General features: G+C 41.0%; 1 protein-coding gene across 5 annotated transcripts in view; it reads right to left on the bottom strand.

Moving 5' to 3' along the window:
* LOC131225313 (protein EIN6 ENHANCER) overlaps positions 1 to 13,759 on the bottom strand; it is a 36,599-nt gene that overhangs the window by 5,602 nt on the left and 17,238 nt on the right. For 4 of the 5 annotated variants that reach the window (XM_058220834.1, XM_058220833.1, XM_058220835.1 and 1 more), the window contains one exon: positions 11,833 to 12,012. In XM_058220834.1, the coding sequence (XP_058076817.1) occupies positions 11,833 to 12,007 (175 nt within the window). In that variant the 5' untranslated portion in view covers positions 12,008 to 12,012. Of the gene's footprint in view, positions 1 to 11,832; positions 12,093 to 13,759 lie in introns of all 5 variants that reach the window. The other variant, XM_058220831.1, reaches the window with a different exon arrangement.

Below are 13,759 nucleotides of genomic sequence, written 5' to 3'. Positions count from 1 at the left end.
TCAGTGGTGCAACCTTTAGAGTGTACCAGAGGAGGCGTCACCACCGACAGAGTACCGGATCGGAAGAGTTGATGTGGATGGACACTGGGTCCATCGGACACATTTTCTGACGCGCTACGAGTGCAGGAGCAGCATGACTAGGGGTGTACATCGAGTCGAAGAGAGTCGAGCTAGCCTCAGCTCAACTCGGCTCGGCCACTAGCTGACCTCAGCTCGAACTCGGCTTGGCTCGATCCTCGAGCCTGACTGGCCAACTCAGCTTCGTTTGGTAAGCAACTCGGGCCAGTTCAAGCCAAGTTCGTGCCAAGTTTTCCATTGCAGCATTCACAAACACCTAGATTGCACCTTCAAAATCTCACTGTATCTGAGACAGCAGCAATGGTTTAACAGGTATTTCATCAAACACCTTTTAAGCAACATAAAAATCAAGAAAAAAAGGGTGTTGGTTTCATATACATACCTTCCTTGCCACCTACCACACTTCTTTGAGTCATTTCATCAAACACTTGGTGAGCAACATCAATATCAAAGTAACCGAGTCACCGAACTGGTTCGATCCGAGTTTGATTCAAGCTGCGTTTGATCCGAGTCGAGTCGAGCTGGGGCCAGCTCGAACTCATTTTCGAGCTCAAAAAATCAGCTCGACTCGGCTTGAACTCAGCTTCGAACCGAGTCGAATCGAGCTTTTCCGAGTCGAGTCAAGCGAGCTAACCGAGCTAGCTCAGTTTGTGTACACCCCTAGGCATGACCGCACCCTGACCATAGATCAATGGGTCGGATTTCACACCCTACCACACGGGTGTTTTAGTTTTAGGTGTTCTTGTTCTTTTTTCTTGTTTCAGGCACTTTATTGTACTTTCTTTATTTTTTCGTCTTTTTTCTTATTTTTCTTGTTTTCAAGGGCTTTAATGCACATATACTTTTTCCATAGCTTATATATACGTTGTGAGAAACCCTATTTTCATTATTATAGAATGAATAGAAATTCGTCTCCTTTCTTCCTCTTTATTCAAGAGATTAGGGTTTCAAGGCCCTTGGGTGTTGAGGATTCCACCTCGATTTCAGGTTTCCTTCTTTCTACAAGGTGCAGGAAAAAGTAAGAAACATCCTCCTCATTTTCTTTTGATGACAGAAGGACCCGTACTTTCTTTATCTAGAACCCTTCATTCTTCACCCCTTTCGTTCCTCTTTGGATACTCCCTTTCTAGTTTGAACGAAAAAGAGAGATGGCTAGTTACTAAAATCAGATCCAAACTTGACCGTGGACTGACTTATGCTAGATTTGGGATATCCTCATATCCCTAGGTCCTCCATTTTTACTGTTTACGGGATTTTATGCTAGGGGACATGATCCTGACGGAATGATCTCATCTTTGTGTTAAAATTTACCTAATCCCATTGATTGAAAACGGTTAGTTGATTCGTGTATTTACTTGAACATTATTTAACCTGATTATACATGCATCTAGGATTAGGTCATCACATGTCCCTGCATCAAGGACCAACTTTAAGACCTGGGAATTGACTAAATGGCTTTTTCTTACTTGAAGAGTGGAAGAACTAATAAAAGCATTGCTTAATAACTAAATTGAATTTTTTTATTTTTTTTTTTAAAAAGGGTTTACATTGTGAAATTGGAAAAGGAGTAGAGGAATATTCACTAGAGGTGTGATATCATATGAGTCCACAAATCTTCAGACTCCGATTGGTTGGGAGGTCTCTTTAGGGTATCGAATCCAGACATCTTCGAGGTGGGAGGCATCTTAAGGAAGAATTAGGGAGATCAAATTGATTTTCATGGGCCTAACTAGCGTCGGTATTTCTAACGTGTAGGATTGGAAGATATAATGGTTGGCACTAAATCCAATGCTTCAAACCACTCCATTTCTTTGTTTCTAATGATATTTTTGAAGAATTGAATCCATTGAATAGCATATGTTTCTGGGACTCCATGAAGCAAGAAGAAATAAGGAATCAATTGATTTTCTGGAGGACAGTTCTAAATATCAGTATCGACGAGCATATTGACATAGTTCTAAATATCAGTATAGATGAGAATATCAGCACGGCCAAAAAATGCTACAATATGGCATCGGGGATTGGTATTAGGACCGTGTCGACCGTATCTGTAAAAGAAAATTAAGCAAAAAATTGGTAAAATAAGATAGCTATCATGACGGATTGACCTATTGTAAAGTGTGGTGTTGATTTTATTTTTTTTTTGTAAAAAATAATGACATGTCAAAAATTGATATCATATGTTTCTAATGTGATTATCTATTACATATTGGATTGTTAACTATCAAGCATCAACTATAAAGCATGAATGAAATCATAATATATTACTAATGAAAGTGTAAAACACTTATAAAACTCCACAACAAGTACCCACTGGCCACTGCAAAAACACCAAAATAAAGAAAAAGTGTTATAGATTTGCATAATGAATGAAGAAACTAAGCACATTTAAATAATAATAATATTTATGATAAAGTTTTTTATTTAAAGCAAAAAATTATAAAAATAATAAAAAATAATTAGTAGATTTATGTTCAAGACGAAAAGATTTCCCTAAAATTATTCTAGAAAACAAAATTAAAAAAATGACTACCCCAAAAAAGGAAAAAATGTTGAAAAATAAGAATTTAATCAATCCATGCCCTAAATTTGTAGATCTATAAATTTAAAACAATAATCATGCATCATTAGTGCATTACAGTTTGCATATGAAAAAAGAAAAAAACAAGGCTGAAAAATTCAGTGTAAATGCCAAAATATTAAAAAAAAAAAATCCCAAATTGATACCAAATCAAGCATGATTTGATCGATTGATGTTTACAATGTTATGTTGAGCTGATTTCAAGAACAATAAATAAAAATAAAAATAAAAGATTTTTTAACATTTTTTTTTCCATTTTCTCCAAATGGGGTCCCTAGCCCGATGGGGCTTCGATTCTTCAATTTCAATTAACAAATCACCAAATTGATACTCAAATCTAGTGTAGATGTGATCGAAATTGCCCCCCATGCACGATTTGTTGTTGCATTTCGTGGGTGTATGTGTATGAACCTATGATTGGGCCCACAAGTAAATACACATCGGTCTTTTATGTTATGGACCTTTGTCCATAATTTTTCAGCCTTTGATCTTTGTTTCATGCTTTCCTTTAGTTTTCCTCTTAGCCTTTCTTTAGTTTTCCTCCATACAAGGGCACATATGTAATTTATCTTTTATATAATTATAAATAAGAGAGCATTGGACATCACAGCCTCATATATACTCTCTCTCTCTCTCTCTCTCTCTCTCTCTCTCTCTCTCTCTCAAATTATCTCCTTCTTAACATGGTATCAAAGCATAAGTGCTCCTAGGGTTTCTTCTTCTACTTCTTCTTCTTCCTTTAGGGGTTTCTTCGTCTTCTTCTTCTTCCTCTTCTTCCAGGGTTTCTTATTCCTCTTCTTCTTCTTCTTCTTTTTCTTCCAAGGTTTCTTATTCCTTTTCTTCTTCTTTTAGGGTTTTTCTCCTTCTAAGGTTTCTTCAATTTTTTTTAAAGGTTCAAAATCACAGGTTGCTGGATTTGAAGCCCTTACTGATTTTTCCATTGTCCAATTGAAGATGTTCCAGGATTTTTTTAATTAAGTAGATTCAGTGTTGCCTTGGCTAAGATTTGCTGGATTTTTTCTCTTGAAACAGATTTTTGTGTTGCCTTAGCTAGGATTTGCTGGATTGCACTTGAAGCAGATTTTTTGTGCTGCCTTGGCTAGGGTTTACTGGATTTTTCTTGTTGAAGCAGATTTTTATGTTGCTTTGGATGGGATTTGCTAATTTTTTCTATTAGGGCAGATTTTTTCTGTATTTCTTGCCTAATTTTCAGCAACTATATTTTTGTATAGCAATTGGGTTATTGATCTCATCTTTTAGTTTTTTTCCTTTTTTCCACAAGAACCCCTTCCGTATGCAATTGGGTTTAGACATGCGTTGGAATTTCTTATCGCAGTCGTTCACTCTCCTTAATATTGTTGTTTACAGTAGTGTTTTGGTATTATTATTTTTTTTGAGAGATAACTGCAAATTTCATTAGGCTCAAATGAGCAGAAACAGAAAGCTAAAAACAAAAGAGAGGGTCCGCTGAGATAGCCGGCCACACTCCTTAGCAAAAAAAGGAAAAATTACATGGGGAAAGGTTTACTACATTAGAAGCCCACTCGAAAATAAGATGATGAACCCTTCTAACAACAACCTCCACTGGATTCGAAATATCACAGAAACATCTATTGTTCCTTTCTTCCCAAATAGCCCACCAAACAGCAAAAAGAGACATTCTCCATACCACTCTAATTTCCTTACCCAATGCCACTCCATGCCAGGCAGCAAGCATTTGATTCGTGGAACACGGAAAAGACCACATCATCTGAAAGGAGGAAAATAGGGCTGACCAAACCTTCTGAAAGAACAAGCAATGGATGAATAGATGGTCAATCGTTTCTTCATTAGCCATGCAACAGAGACAGATGTTGGGGAGAATCATTTCTCTCTTCCTAAGATTGTCCACCGTTAGGACTTTCTTTCTTCCAACTAGCCACCCAAACACCGAAATCTTCGGAGGAACTTTATACTTCCACACCCTTCCTATCATTGCATCTACCACACACGCAGACTTTTTTCCCATACTCGAATAGAGGGATGAAACAGAGAAAAGACCCTTCTTATCAGGACACCAAATCAGACTATCCTCTTGAGTTAGGTTGGGGGAAACTTTTTCAACACGTTGGAGAAGAGCCACATACTCCGCAACTTCCCGGTCATGAAGGTATCTTCTGCAAGGGGGTGCCAAATAACGATGTTACCTTGCATCGAGAAGCAATCAGCAACCACAATGGACTGAAAAGGGGCTAGGCGATATATAGAAGGAAAATCCTCCCGCAACATAGAATTACCAACCCAAATATCTTCCCAAAATCTGATCTTATCACCTTTACCCAACGAAAACCCAATTCTATTACAGACTTCCTTGCTAGCTCTTAGCACTCCTCTCCATATAAATGAGGCTCTATAGTAGGAGGAATCCTTGGACCACCTCCCATCGACCGATCAACCATATTTACTTTTGACGAGCTTGTTCCATAACGCCCCATCTTCCATCCCAAGTCTCCACCACCACTTCCCAAGTAACGCCCCGTTCATACCTTTAAGATTTCTAACTCCTGCTCCATCTTCTTGAAATTGTTGACACACTTCATTCCAATCAAGCAAATGGAATTTCTTCTTATCCTCCCACCCATGCCAAAGAAAGTCCCGCCTCAGCTTTTCTAGAATCCCAATGATCTTGGCCGGGCATCTAAGGAGAGACATGAAGTAAAGAGGGAGATTTGAAAGAGCCGCTTTGATCAAAGTGAGACGCCCACCTAGGGATAAGTATCTACATTTCCACCTAGCTAGGTAGAATTCAAACCTTTCAACAACTTTATCCCAGAGGGCCATAGGAGGCTTACCAATACATAACGGAAGACCCACAAAAGTTGTCGAAAGCATACCCAAAGCGCAACCAAAAAAATCAGCATACTTTTTAGATTCATCCACCTCCATGTTGACCCCAAACATCCTTGATTTGGAAAGATTAACTTTAAGGCCTGAGACTGCTTCAAAACAACGGATGGAAGTGTGGAGATTTCTAATTTTCGAATCTTCAACCTCACAAAAGAGAAGAGTGTCATCTGCAAACTGAATGTGAGAAATTGGGGCATCCAAACCTTTCACCTTGAACCCACCAATTAAACCTTCAATCTGACCTTTATGAAGCATACTAGAAAAAGCCTCCCCCACAATCAAAAAGAGAAAGGGCGAGAGAGGATCCCCTTGACGTAGGCCCCTAGAACTCTTGAAAAAACCTTTTGAAGACCTGTTAAGAATAATGGAGAAATAAGTTGACCCTATGCATTCCTTCATCCAGCTAATCCACTTCGGCCCAAAACCCAATCTATGAAGCATATAAAGGAGAAACTTCCAATCCACCCGATCATAAGCCTTCTCAAGATCCAATTTGCAAAGGAGACCTTTTTTCCCTAAAATATAACTAGAATGAAGGCATTCTACTGCAATAAGAGCGCTATCAATAATCTGTCTTCCAGGAATAAACGCACTTTGATTTTGAGAAATAACATTATGGAGAACACCCTTAAGACGAGAAGCCAAAATTCTGGCCAGAATTTTGTATGGGCCTCCAAGGAGGCTGATAGGCCTAAAGTCTTGCATCGAGTCTGCCCCACGAGATTTGGGAATCAGCGTAATAAAGGTGGCTCCCATAGATCTAGACAATTTTCCTTTCAGGAAGAACTCATTAAGGAAGGCCATCAGGTCCACTTTAGTAACCTCCCAACAACGCTGAAAAAAGAAAATAGGAAAGCCATCGGGGCCCGGAGCTTTCTCACCCCCCAACGCAAACACTGCTGACTTCACCTCTTCTTAAGAAAACTCCACTTCCAGGGAGGTCGCTTCCTGTTCAGAAATACGCTGGAAAGGAAGAGCATCCAGCGTCGGTCTAGCCCAAGCTTTAGCCTAGAGCAGGTTGGAAAAGAAGGAAATGGCCTCCTCAGTGATCCTTTCCTTATCATCAATCCTCTCCCCATTAACTATCAACGAAGAAATCTTGTTCTGTCTAGCGCGAGCACTAGCCACCGAGTGAAAATACCTAGTGTTTTTATCCCCTTCCTTTATCCATTTGCTTCTGGCTTTTTGTCTCCACGACGCCTCTTCTTCACAAACCCTAGCTGAGAAAGCCTGAACCAGCTCAGCCCTTCTTGCCCTCAAAGAACTGTCAGCCGCAGAAGACTCCAATGTGGCATCGATAGACTGAATCTGAAGCAACAAAGCTTCCGTATCTTCCTTTCTTCTCCTGAGTTCCACATTCTTCCATTCTTTAATCTTTTCCTTCAACATCACCAGTTTTTTACTTAGCCTGTAGCCAGCATAGCCCTCAATCTCAAGCCCCTTCCACCAATCTGCAATAAGCTGAGGGAAGCCCTCAATCTAACCAAGAGACATCAAATCTAAACGGTTTGGGCCCCCAATTGTCCTCCTCCATAGAAAGAATAATCGGCCAATGATCTGAAGTCGGACGGGGCAGCGTCGATTGCGAGAATTGAGGGAATTCGTCAAGCCACTACCCAGAGAGCAAAAATCTGTCCAACCGAGCGAGAGACGGAACCTCTCTCTCTGGTTGGACCAAGTGAATTTAGATCCAATCAGAGGAGGATCCACCAGCCCCTGAGAATCAATCCAGGTGGAGAAAGAACGCATAGCAGAGGATACACTTCCACCCTTGGATTTATCATCTGCATATCTAGTGATATTAAAATCACCACCAAAACAGCACGGCCCGTCAAAACTATCCTTAACAGCACTCAGCTCCTTCCATAAATCCGCCCTTCGGTCTTCAAGATTGGGACCATACACTGAACATATGAGACAAGACAGGTCCACTCCGACCTTTCTTAGAACTGCCGCAACTGAGAAAACACCCACCCTACTACACTCCAGCGTCCACAGAGACGACTTCCACACCACAAGAACTCCCCCCAAGCTACCAACGGCATTTAACGACACCCATTTAACGTCAGAATCCTGCCAGATAGAACCCATCAGATAACAATTGAAGTCTTGAACTTTCGTTTCCTGGAGACAAACAATTTCTGCCCTACTTCTGCTGATCAAATTCTTAATTAGAGCCCTCTTTTTCTTAGACCCAACCCCTCTAACATTCTAGGATAAAATTCTCATAGAGAAACCAACCTACCCCGTCGCCCACAACCAGGCCTGCCAAAAGTGATATCAGTGCAACTGAAGGAAGTTGACAACAGGTTCTGCAATTCTCTATTTCTACCTAACTTTGGAGAGAAATTTCTAGGAGATTTTGACACTTTCAGAGGGTGTCCCTGCGTCTCGATACAATGGAATAAAGCAACAAAATCCTCTGGATGATCTCCGAAAGAAAGCCCCAATAATCTCCCCACACGTCCCAAAGCTTCCCTAATCCACCGTTTGCCCTGAACAGAATCCGCAAGCTTCTCCCTTTGCTCCTCTGACAACATAATTTTCTCAACAAATAGGGACAGGAACCCATCCTAACTTGGACAAGTTCTGCTTCGATTATCCCTTTACCTTCATGGCCCTGGAAGATAACTAACAAGGCAGAATCAGAGAGGACGTCTGACTGATGAGTCGAACGAGGGGAACCACAGGACAGCGCCTCGGCTTGATTCTTCAGAGAGGTCTTCCTCCATCGTAATCATCTGATGAGAAAAAAACTCTGAATCGGAAGACCCATTCTTCTTGTGCTCTTCAGAACCTTGACGATACGAATGAAGCTACCCAATCGCGTTAATCGCTAAGCTGGGGGGAGCGGGGGGAGATGCTTCAGGTAGGAGCAGATAATCGGAATTTCCTTCCACCCTCTTTGGAAGATTCAGATTCAAACAATTCAAGCGATTTACGATCGGGTCTTCCTTAGTAGTAGGCAGCTTCTGAATATCCTCCCCAGCCTAGATAAGAGAAGGTCGAACCTCCCGATCGAGAACATCTGTCTGCTCGAGGCAGGACAAGGCGCCACGTGTTTCCTCCTCAATGAGTAATGACTTCTTCGAGAACGGCTCAACACGTGTAGAAGAAGAAATAGCCTCCCCACTCTGGCGCACGTGCGACGAACCGAACACGTGCCCCTTCTTACTGAAGCACGTGATGCTGGGAGAGGGCGGGATGTCGACATCACTACCGATGTCAACATCCAAAGGACGCGTCAACTTGACATCGCCCCTCTTCTTGCGCCATGTACCCCTCCCGCGCTGCACGAGGAAAACAGCTGTCCTGCCAATTAAACTGCGCACCAGTTGCGCATGTTATCCACAAAGACCTCTAATTCGGTATCCCAGGGGAGTACCAAGACCGTATTTCGTCTTCTACAATCCCCTGAGAAAACACTGCGTGCGGCAGCTGGGCTCCCTCCTTCAACCTCCACAGATCACCCCATCGCGAGAAAGGGACGTTTTCGATTTCTTGTTGAACTGGGAGGACCACCTCTCTCTGATCTACCGAGAGTTGGATGAAGTGAGGTAGGGCATCCCCTTCCTCCAGATTCTCGTTCGAGCCACCCCCAACTCTTCCCCCGACACCGTTTTGGAGTCGAGCTCGTTAAGTTGTCCTAGAATTTCGAACGCAAATTTCAGAAACCCATCAAACCACAACTCCAAGGGAATCGACCACAACAGAATCCACACCTCTTCGAACCCAAACATTGAATATTCTTCCCAACTTTGAATCGTAACAATCTTACCATCCATGTGAATCACTCCAGCCATGATTAAAAGCTCCGGGTTAAGATCTAGGCTTGTTCTGATCCATAGCTCCTTGAATCCAATAGGCGAAATCTTGAAGCTAGAAGCCAGGGCTCTAATACAGTCATCTAGCCACTGACGGACGTGGGTGAGGGAGACTCCTTCCTTGGTAATGGCTACAACTAAATTCTGAAGCAACTCTTTCGATTTCACGAACTCCGTCGAGTTTACAGTAATCCCCACTTCGACGCTTTCCTTGGCCTTTGCCGTACCCTCTGCTGCCGCTTCTACCTTCTCCTGTACCGGATCGGTATACATCTCAGGAATGGGAGCATCACCTTCGTCGTTCAGCAAAATTCCGTTGAAAGAGACAGCGCCCTGCTGAAACGGGGAGCTTTTATGACTGCTTCTCTTTTGGACTGGAGGTGGAATGACCGGCAAATCCCTATTCCTATGCTTGAATCTAAGCTCTAGACCAAACCTCGCTCTCTGAACTCGCATTTTGATACCCCCAAAGCTCACTCCATTAAGAGATTTTATCGCCTCCTTCAGCTCCGCCTCTGAGGTCATCCTAAACAGCACGAAGCCCTTATACGCCCTGTTTTCCTTGTGTCTAGGCATCACGACATCCATCACGATGCTAGCCCTACCAAACACCCTCTCGAAATTGAGGGGGAACCACCCAGGTGGGTAGTCTTTAACAAAAAAGGTGGGATAGGAATCCACTCTTCTTTTCTAAACGTAGCCTTTGTCTTTGGATCTTCTATAAGGGACTGTAGACCAACCTCCATCATTCTCTTGACACGGCACCTTCGTCATTTTGTTGATACGACGAAGGAACCATGATTCCCTCCCCATAGCTACCTGCCGCCGTAGCAAGATTTGGGTCGTCCCCATTAGTACCTGCCGCCATAGCAGGATTTGGGTCGTCCCCATAGCTACCTGCCATCGTAGCAGGATTTGGGTCGTCACCCATCTTAGGATGCATCTCCAAATGCCAGAGCCATACCATCCTTCTTTGATGTCAAATGGGTTCACCATAGCTACCTGCCGCCGTAGTAGGATTTGGGTCGCCACCCATCTCGGTAGTGTTTTGGCATTGGTTGTTTCATATTCTACATGGCTTCATCATCCACATCTGAGGCTATAGACCCCGTGGATTCCAGAATGGAACGGATAGTTATTCATTCTGAGAACTCTGGCCTGCAAATTACAACACATACACTAAAGTAATTATCTTCAGTGGTCTAAAGCAGTTGAGAGGGTTGGACATCCAACCCCGTATGCTCTCTCTCAAATTCTCTCCTTCTTAACACATTTCCAAAAGGTTTTTAGAAAATTATAATTTTGGAAAATTCAGAAATTCCAAATTACTATAAAAAAATTAAAAAAAAAAAAAACAAATCGGTTCTTGTAGTTAAATTTCAAAAAAGTAACATATATATCAGAAAAATCCAAAAAAAATCCAGATCACTAGGCTTCAATTCTTCAATTCCACTCAAAATCGGTTATTCAATCCTCCAAATGCTTGTAGATCTTGCCAAAAATCTCTCTAAAATACACTGTTGAAGATTTTGATGGAAAAGAGGAGAGAGGAGAGATCAAAAGGGGGAGTAGAGCAGTGCCGATTTATGGCCATTTATACCCGTATCGATCAAACCCATATGGGTACAGACGTACAGTATATCAGTGCCATTACAGGCCGATATTTGCCAATATAGTGCGGAATTTTTGTGTCGGGCCAATACGACCCCATATTACATATCATATCAGCCAGTACAATACCGGTATACAATATGGATTTTTATAGATGAGACATCTTGCAAATCATTCTTACTCTATAAAAAGAAAACACCAAAATTTTAAGCAAAAAAAAAAAAAAAAAACTCTTTAATGCTCCGGGTGAAAAGATAAAATCATGGAATTTTGCACACATCCAAATCCTTATTGATTAATTCATCACAATTAAAAAAATTTCCTTCTTAACTTTTTCTTTCCCTCCTTGGCCAAGGTTAACAAGCTTAGGCCTTGCTATCCCCTGTTACTGTCTGTTTATCCATATGTATAGAGAGGCAGATGATGTACATGCTAAGGAAGTTGTCGATGGAATTGAGTTGTGTGCGAAGAATGCCCACACATTATCTCAATGGATATTGATATGCTCCTCCTTGAATAAAACTTTGGTTATTAGCAAAGAAAAGGAAAACATCTTAATCCAGTAGAATACTAAAATGCTAAGCTGCTTGAGCAATGCTTATGGCAAAAGAAAACTGCACATCCAAAGAAACATAGGTTAAGCAATTAAATGAACTGCAAGTACAACAGCTTAAAGCAGCTAGTATAGGCTCACAATTCAAAAGGCAACAACACTGAGAAGGGATGTGCATGATATAGTGGACTCATTAATGCTTAAAGGTACAAAATCAGGGTATAAATCTCCAACATGGAAAATTGAATAACAGGAGAGCTGCAACATATTAGCAGAGAATCACAACATAAAATACCTACAATTAGGTTCATATGTAGGATAATTCTGATAGTTTTCAGCTTGAAGAATCTGCTTTAAATGCTTCCAATGCCTGCCTCTTGCATGCCCTTTTGGGTACTTGTCTGACATTTGTATCCTCTTAAATGTAAGAACTGGAGGCAATAGAATATCAGCAGCTATGACCTCTGACTCCATTGTAGCTGCATAATAAAATGGCATTGCTGAGTCATAAAGACTTTCCCAGAAAACAAAGATCTCAATGAAGCATGACAATAAAATTCTAGAGAAAAAAAAAAAATCTCTGATCAATTATTACTGAAGAAATATGCAAAATAAAATGACGAGGGAAATTATAGGAGGCTGTAGCTGTCAATAGACTGTAAGGAGAAAGCACTGTTGTGGTCAGCATTTCAAAGCAAATGCATTTTAAGAATACTTGGCAGGGAAAGATAATGCAAGTAAATAAGCATATAAGATGTCTGCTTCCATCTTAGCAAACATAAATTGCACTGATTTAACATTTGAGAAAGAGAAACATCATTGTCCTCCTAGCAATCCAGGAGGTATCTTGGGTTCGCTTGAACCCTAAAAGATGACAATAGCATCACGTGCAGGCATTCCTTCGTTGATATAGTATACATTTACAGGATTCTGGTATGAATGGATTCAATGGTCCACCTTTCTGTATTTACAAATTACAACGAATTTAAATATGGCAACATGTTCACTTCATTGGTTGGGCCAGTTTAACTGGTTGGGGTTGCTTTCATCATTGTTTGAAGTATCGCAGATATTATCGAAATATCCCCAATATTATCCATATCTCCAGCTCGGCGATACAGATAGCACTCCAGGCATCGACGATGTATCGCCAATATTTTTTACCGTGCAAATTCTAGGGGTCACTTGTATTGCCAATGTATCGATATTGCAATGTGACGCAGGACAGCCCTAATTATGATGCATGCTCATGGACACAATTAAACAGCGGAAATAAAAGGAATAAATGATCTAAAATTCTAACGGTAATCATCATAACTGAGAAAATCATAAAGGAAACATGCAATGGAGCAGGCCATCACCACAACCATGGATTATGGAATTCAATTACTACTTAGGTTGGATCCGGCGAGGATGAGACCTCCCGATCTTGCATGGTCACACCCAATCGATCAACGAAGATCACTAGTCCGAAGAACCAAGAAGTTTCTCGGATTAGGGATTTGAGAATTTGGGGGTTTAGGGTTTAGATCGGTTCTCAAGATTTTGATCGAAGAAGGATTAGCCAAAACTGAAAAATAGAAGAAAGAAAATTATTACCTTGAAGAAGTTGGAAGGGCACAAGAAGAAATTAGAAGAAGAAGATCAAGGGAAGAGAAGAAGCACCATCAGAGAAAAGAGAGGAAGGAGGCAACCAGAGGGTTTGCTTTTCATTAATCAATAGTTGAAATTCGAGTTTAGGACTTTAACCCACTTAAATAAGCAAATAAAGACATAAAATTACTAAAATACCTCTAAAATAAGCAAATAAAGACATAAAATTACTAAAAGACCCCTAACTAAGTCAAAAACTCGCAAATAACATAAGTACGGGAAAGTTTGGGCGCTCGGTCTTCTTTCTCCAATCTTCCTTCACATGTGTCTTCCCTGAGTGGTGTCTTCTATATGTCCAATCACATGTGAAAGGTCTTCAGCTCCTCAATAGTCGCCTGTCCACAAGGACGGCACTTGTGGTTGGCGCTTTCTTCGTTGGTACACCTTGAATGCGCTTGTGTCTACATCACACTCTCTAAGTTATCTTTCAGAAAAACAAAATTATAATAATAATAATTGTTCTCTCTTTTCTTTTCTTATCTCTGTATCAATATCGATATCGCCAAAAATCCATTTATTAAAAAAAAAAAAATTCCATTTCAATTTTTTTAATGGGTGCATGGTTGTATGCAA

The sequence above is a fragment of the Magnolia sinica genome, chromosome 14, assembly GCF_029962835.1.
Source record: "Magnolia sinica isolate HGM2019 chromosome 14, MsV1, whole genome shotgun sequence".
In the NCBI taxonomy this organism is placed as follows: Eukaryota; Viridiplantae; Streptophyta; class Magnoliopsida; order Magnoliales; family Magnoliaceae; genus Magnolia; species Magnolia sinica.
The sequence above is the reverse complement of the archived record's forward strand: the minus strand, read 5'-3'. Positions and strand labels throughout refer to the sequence as shown.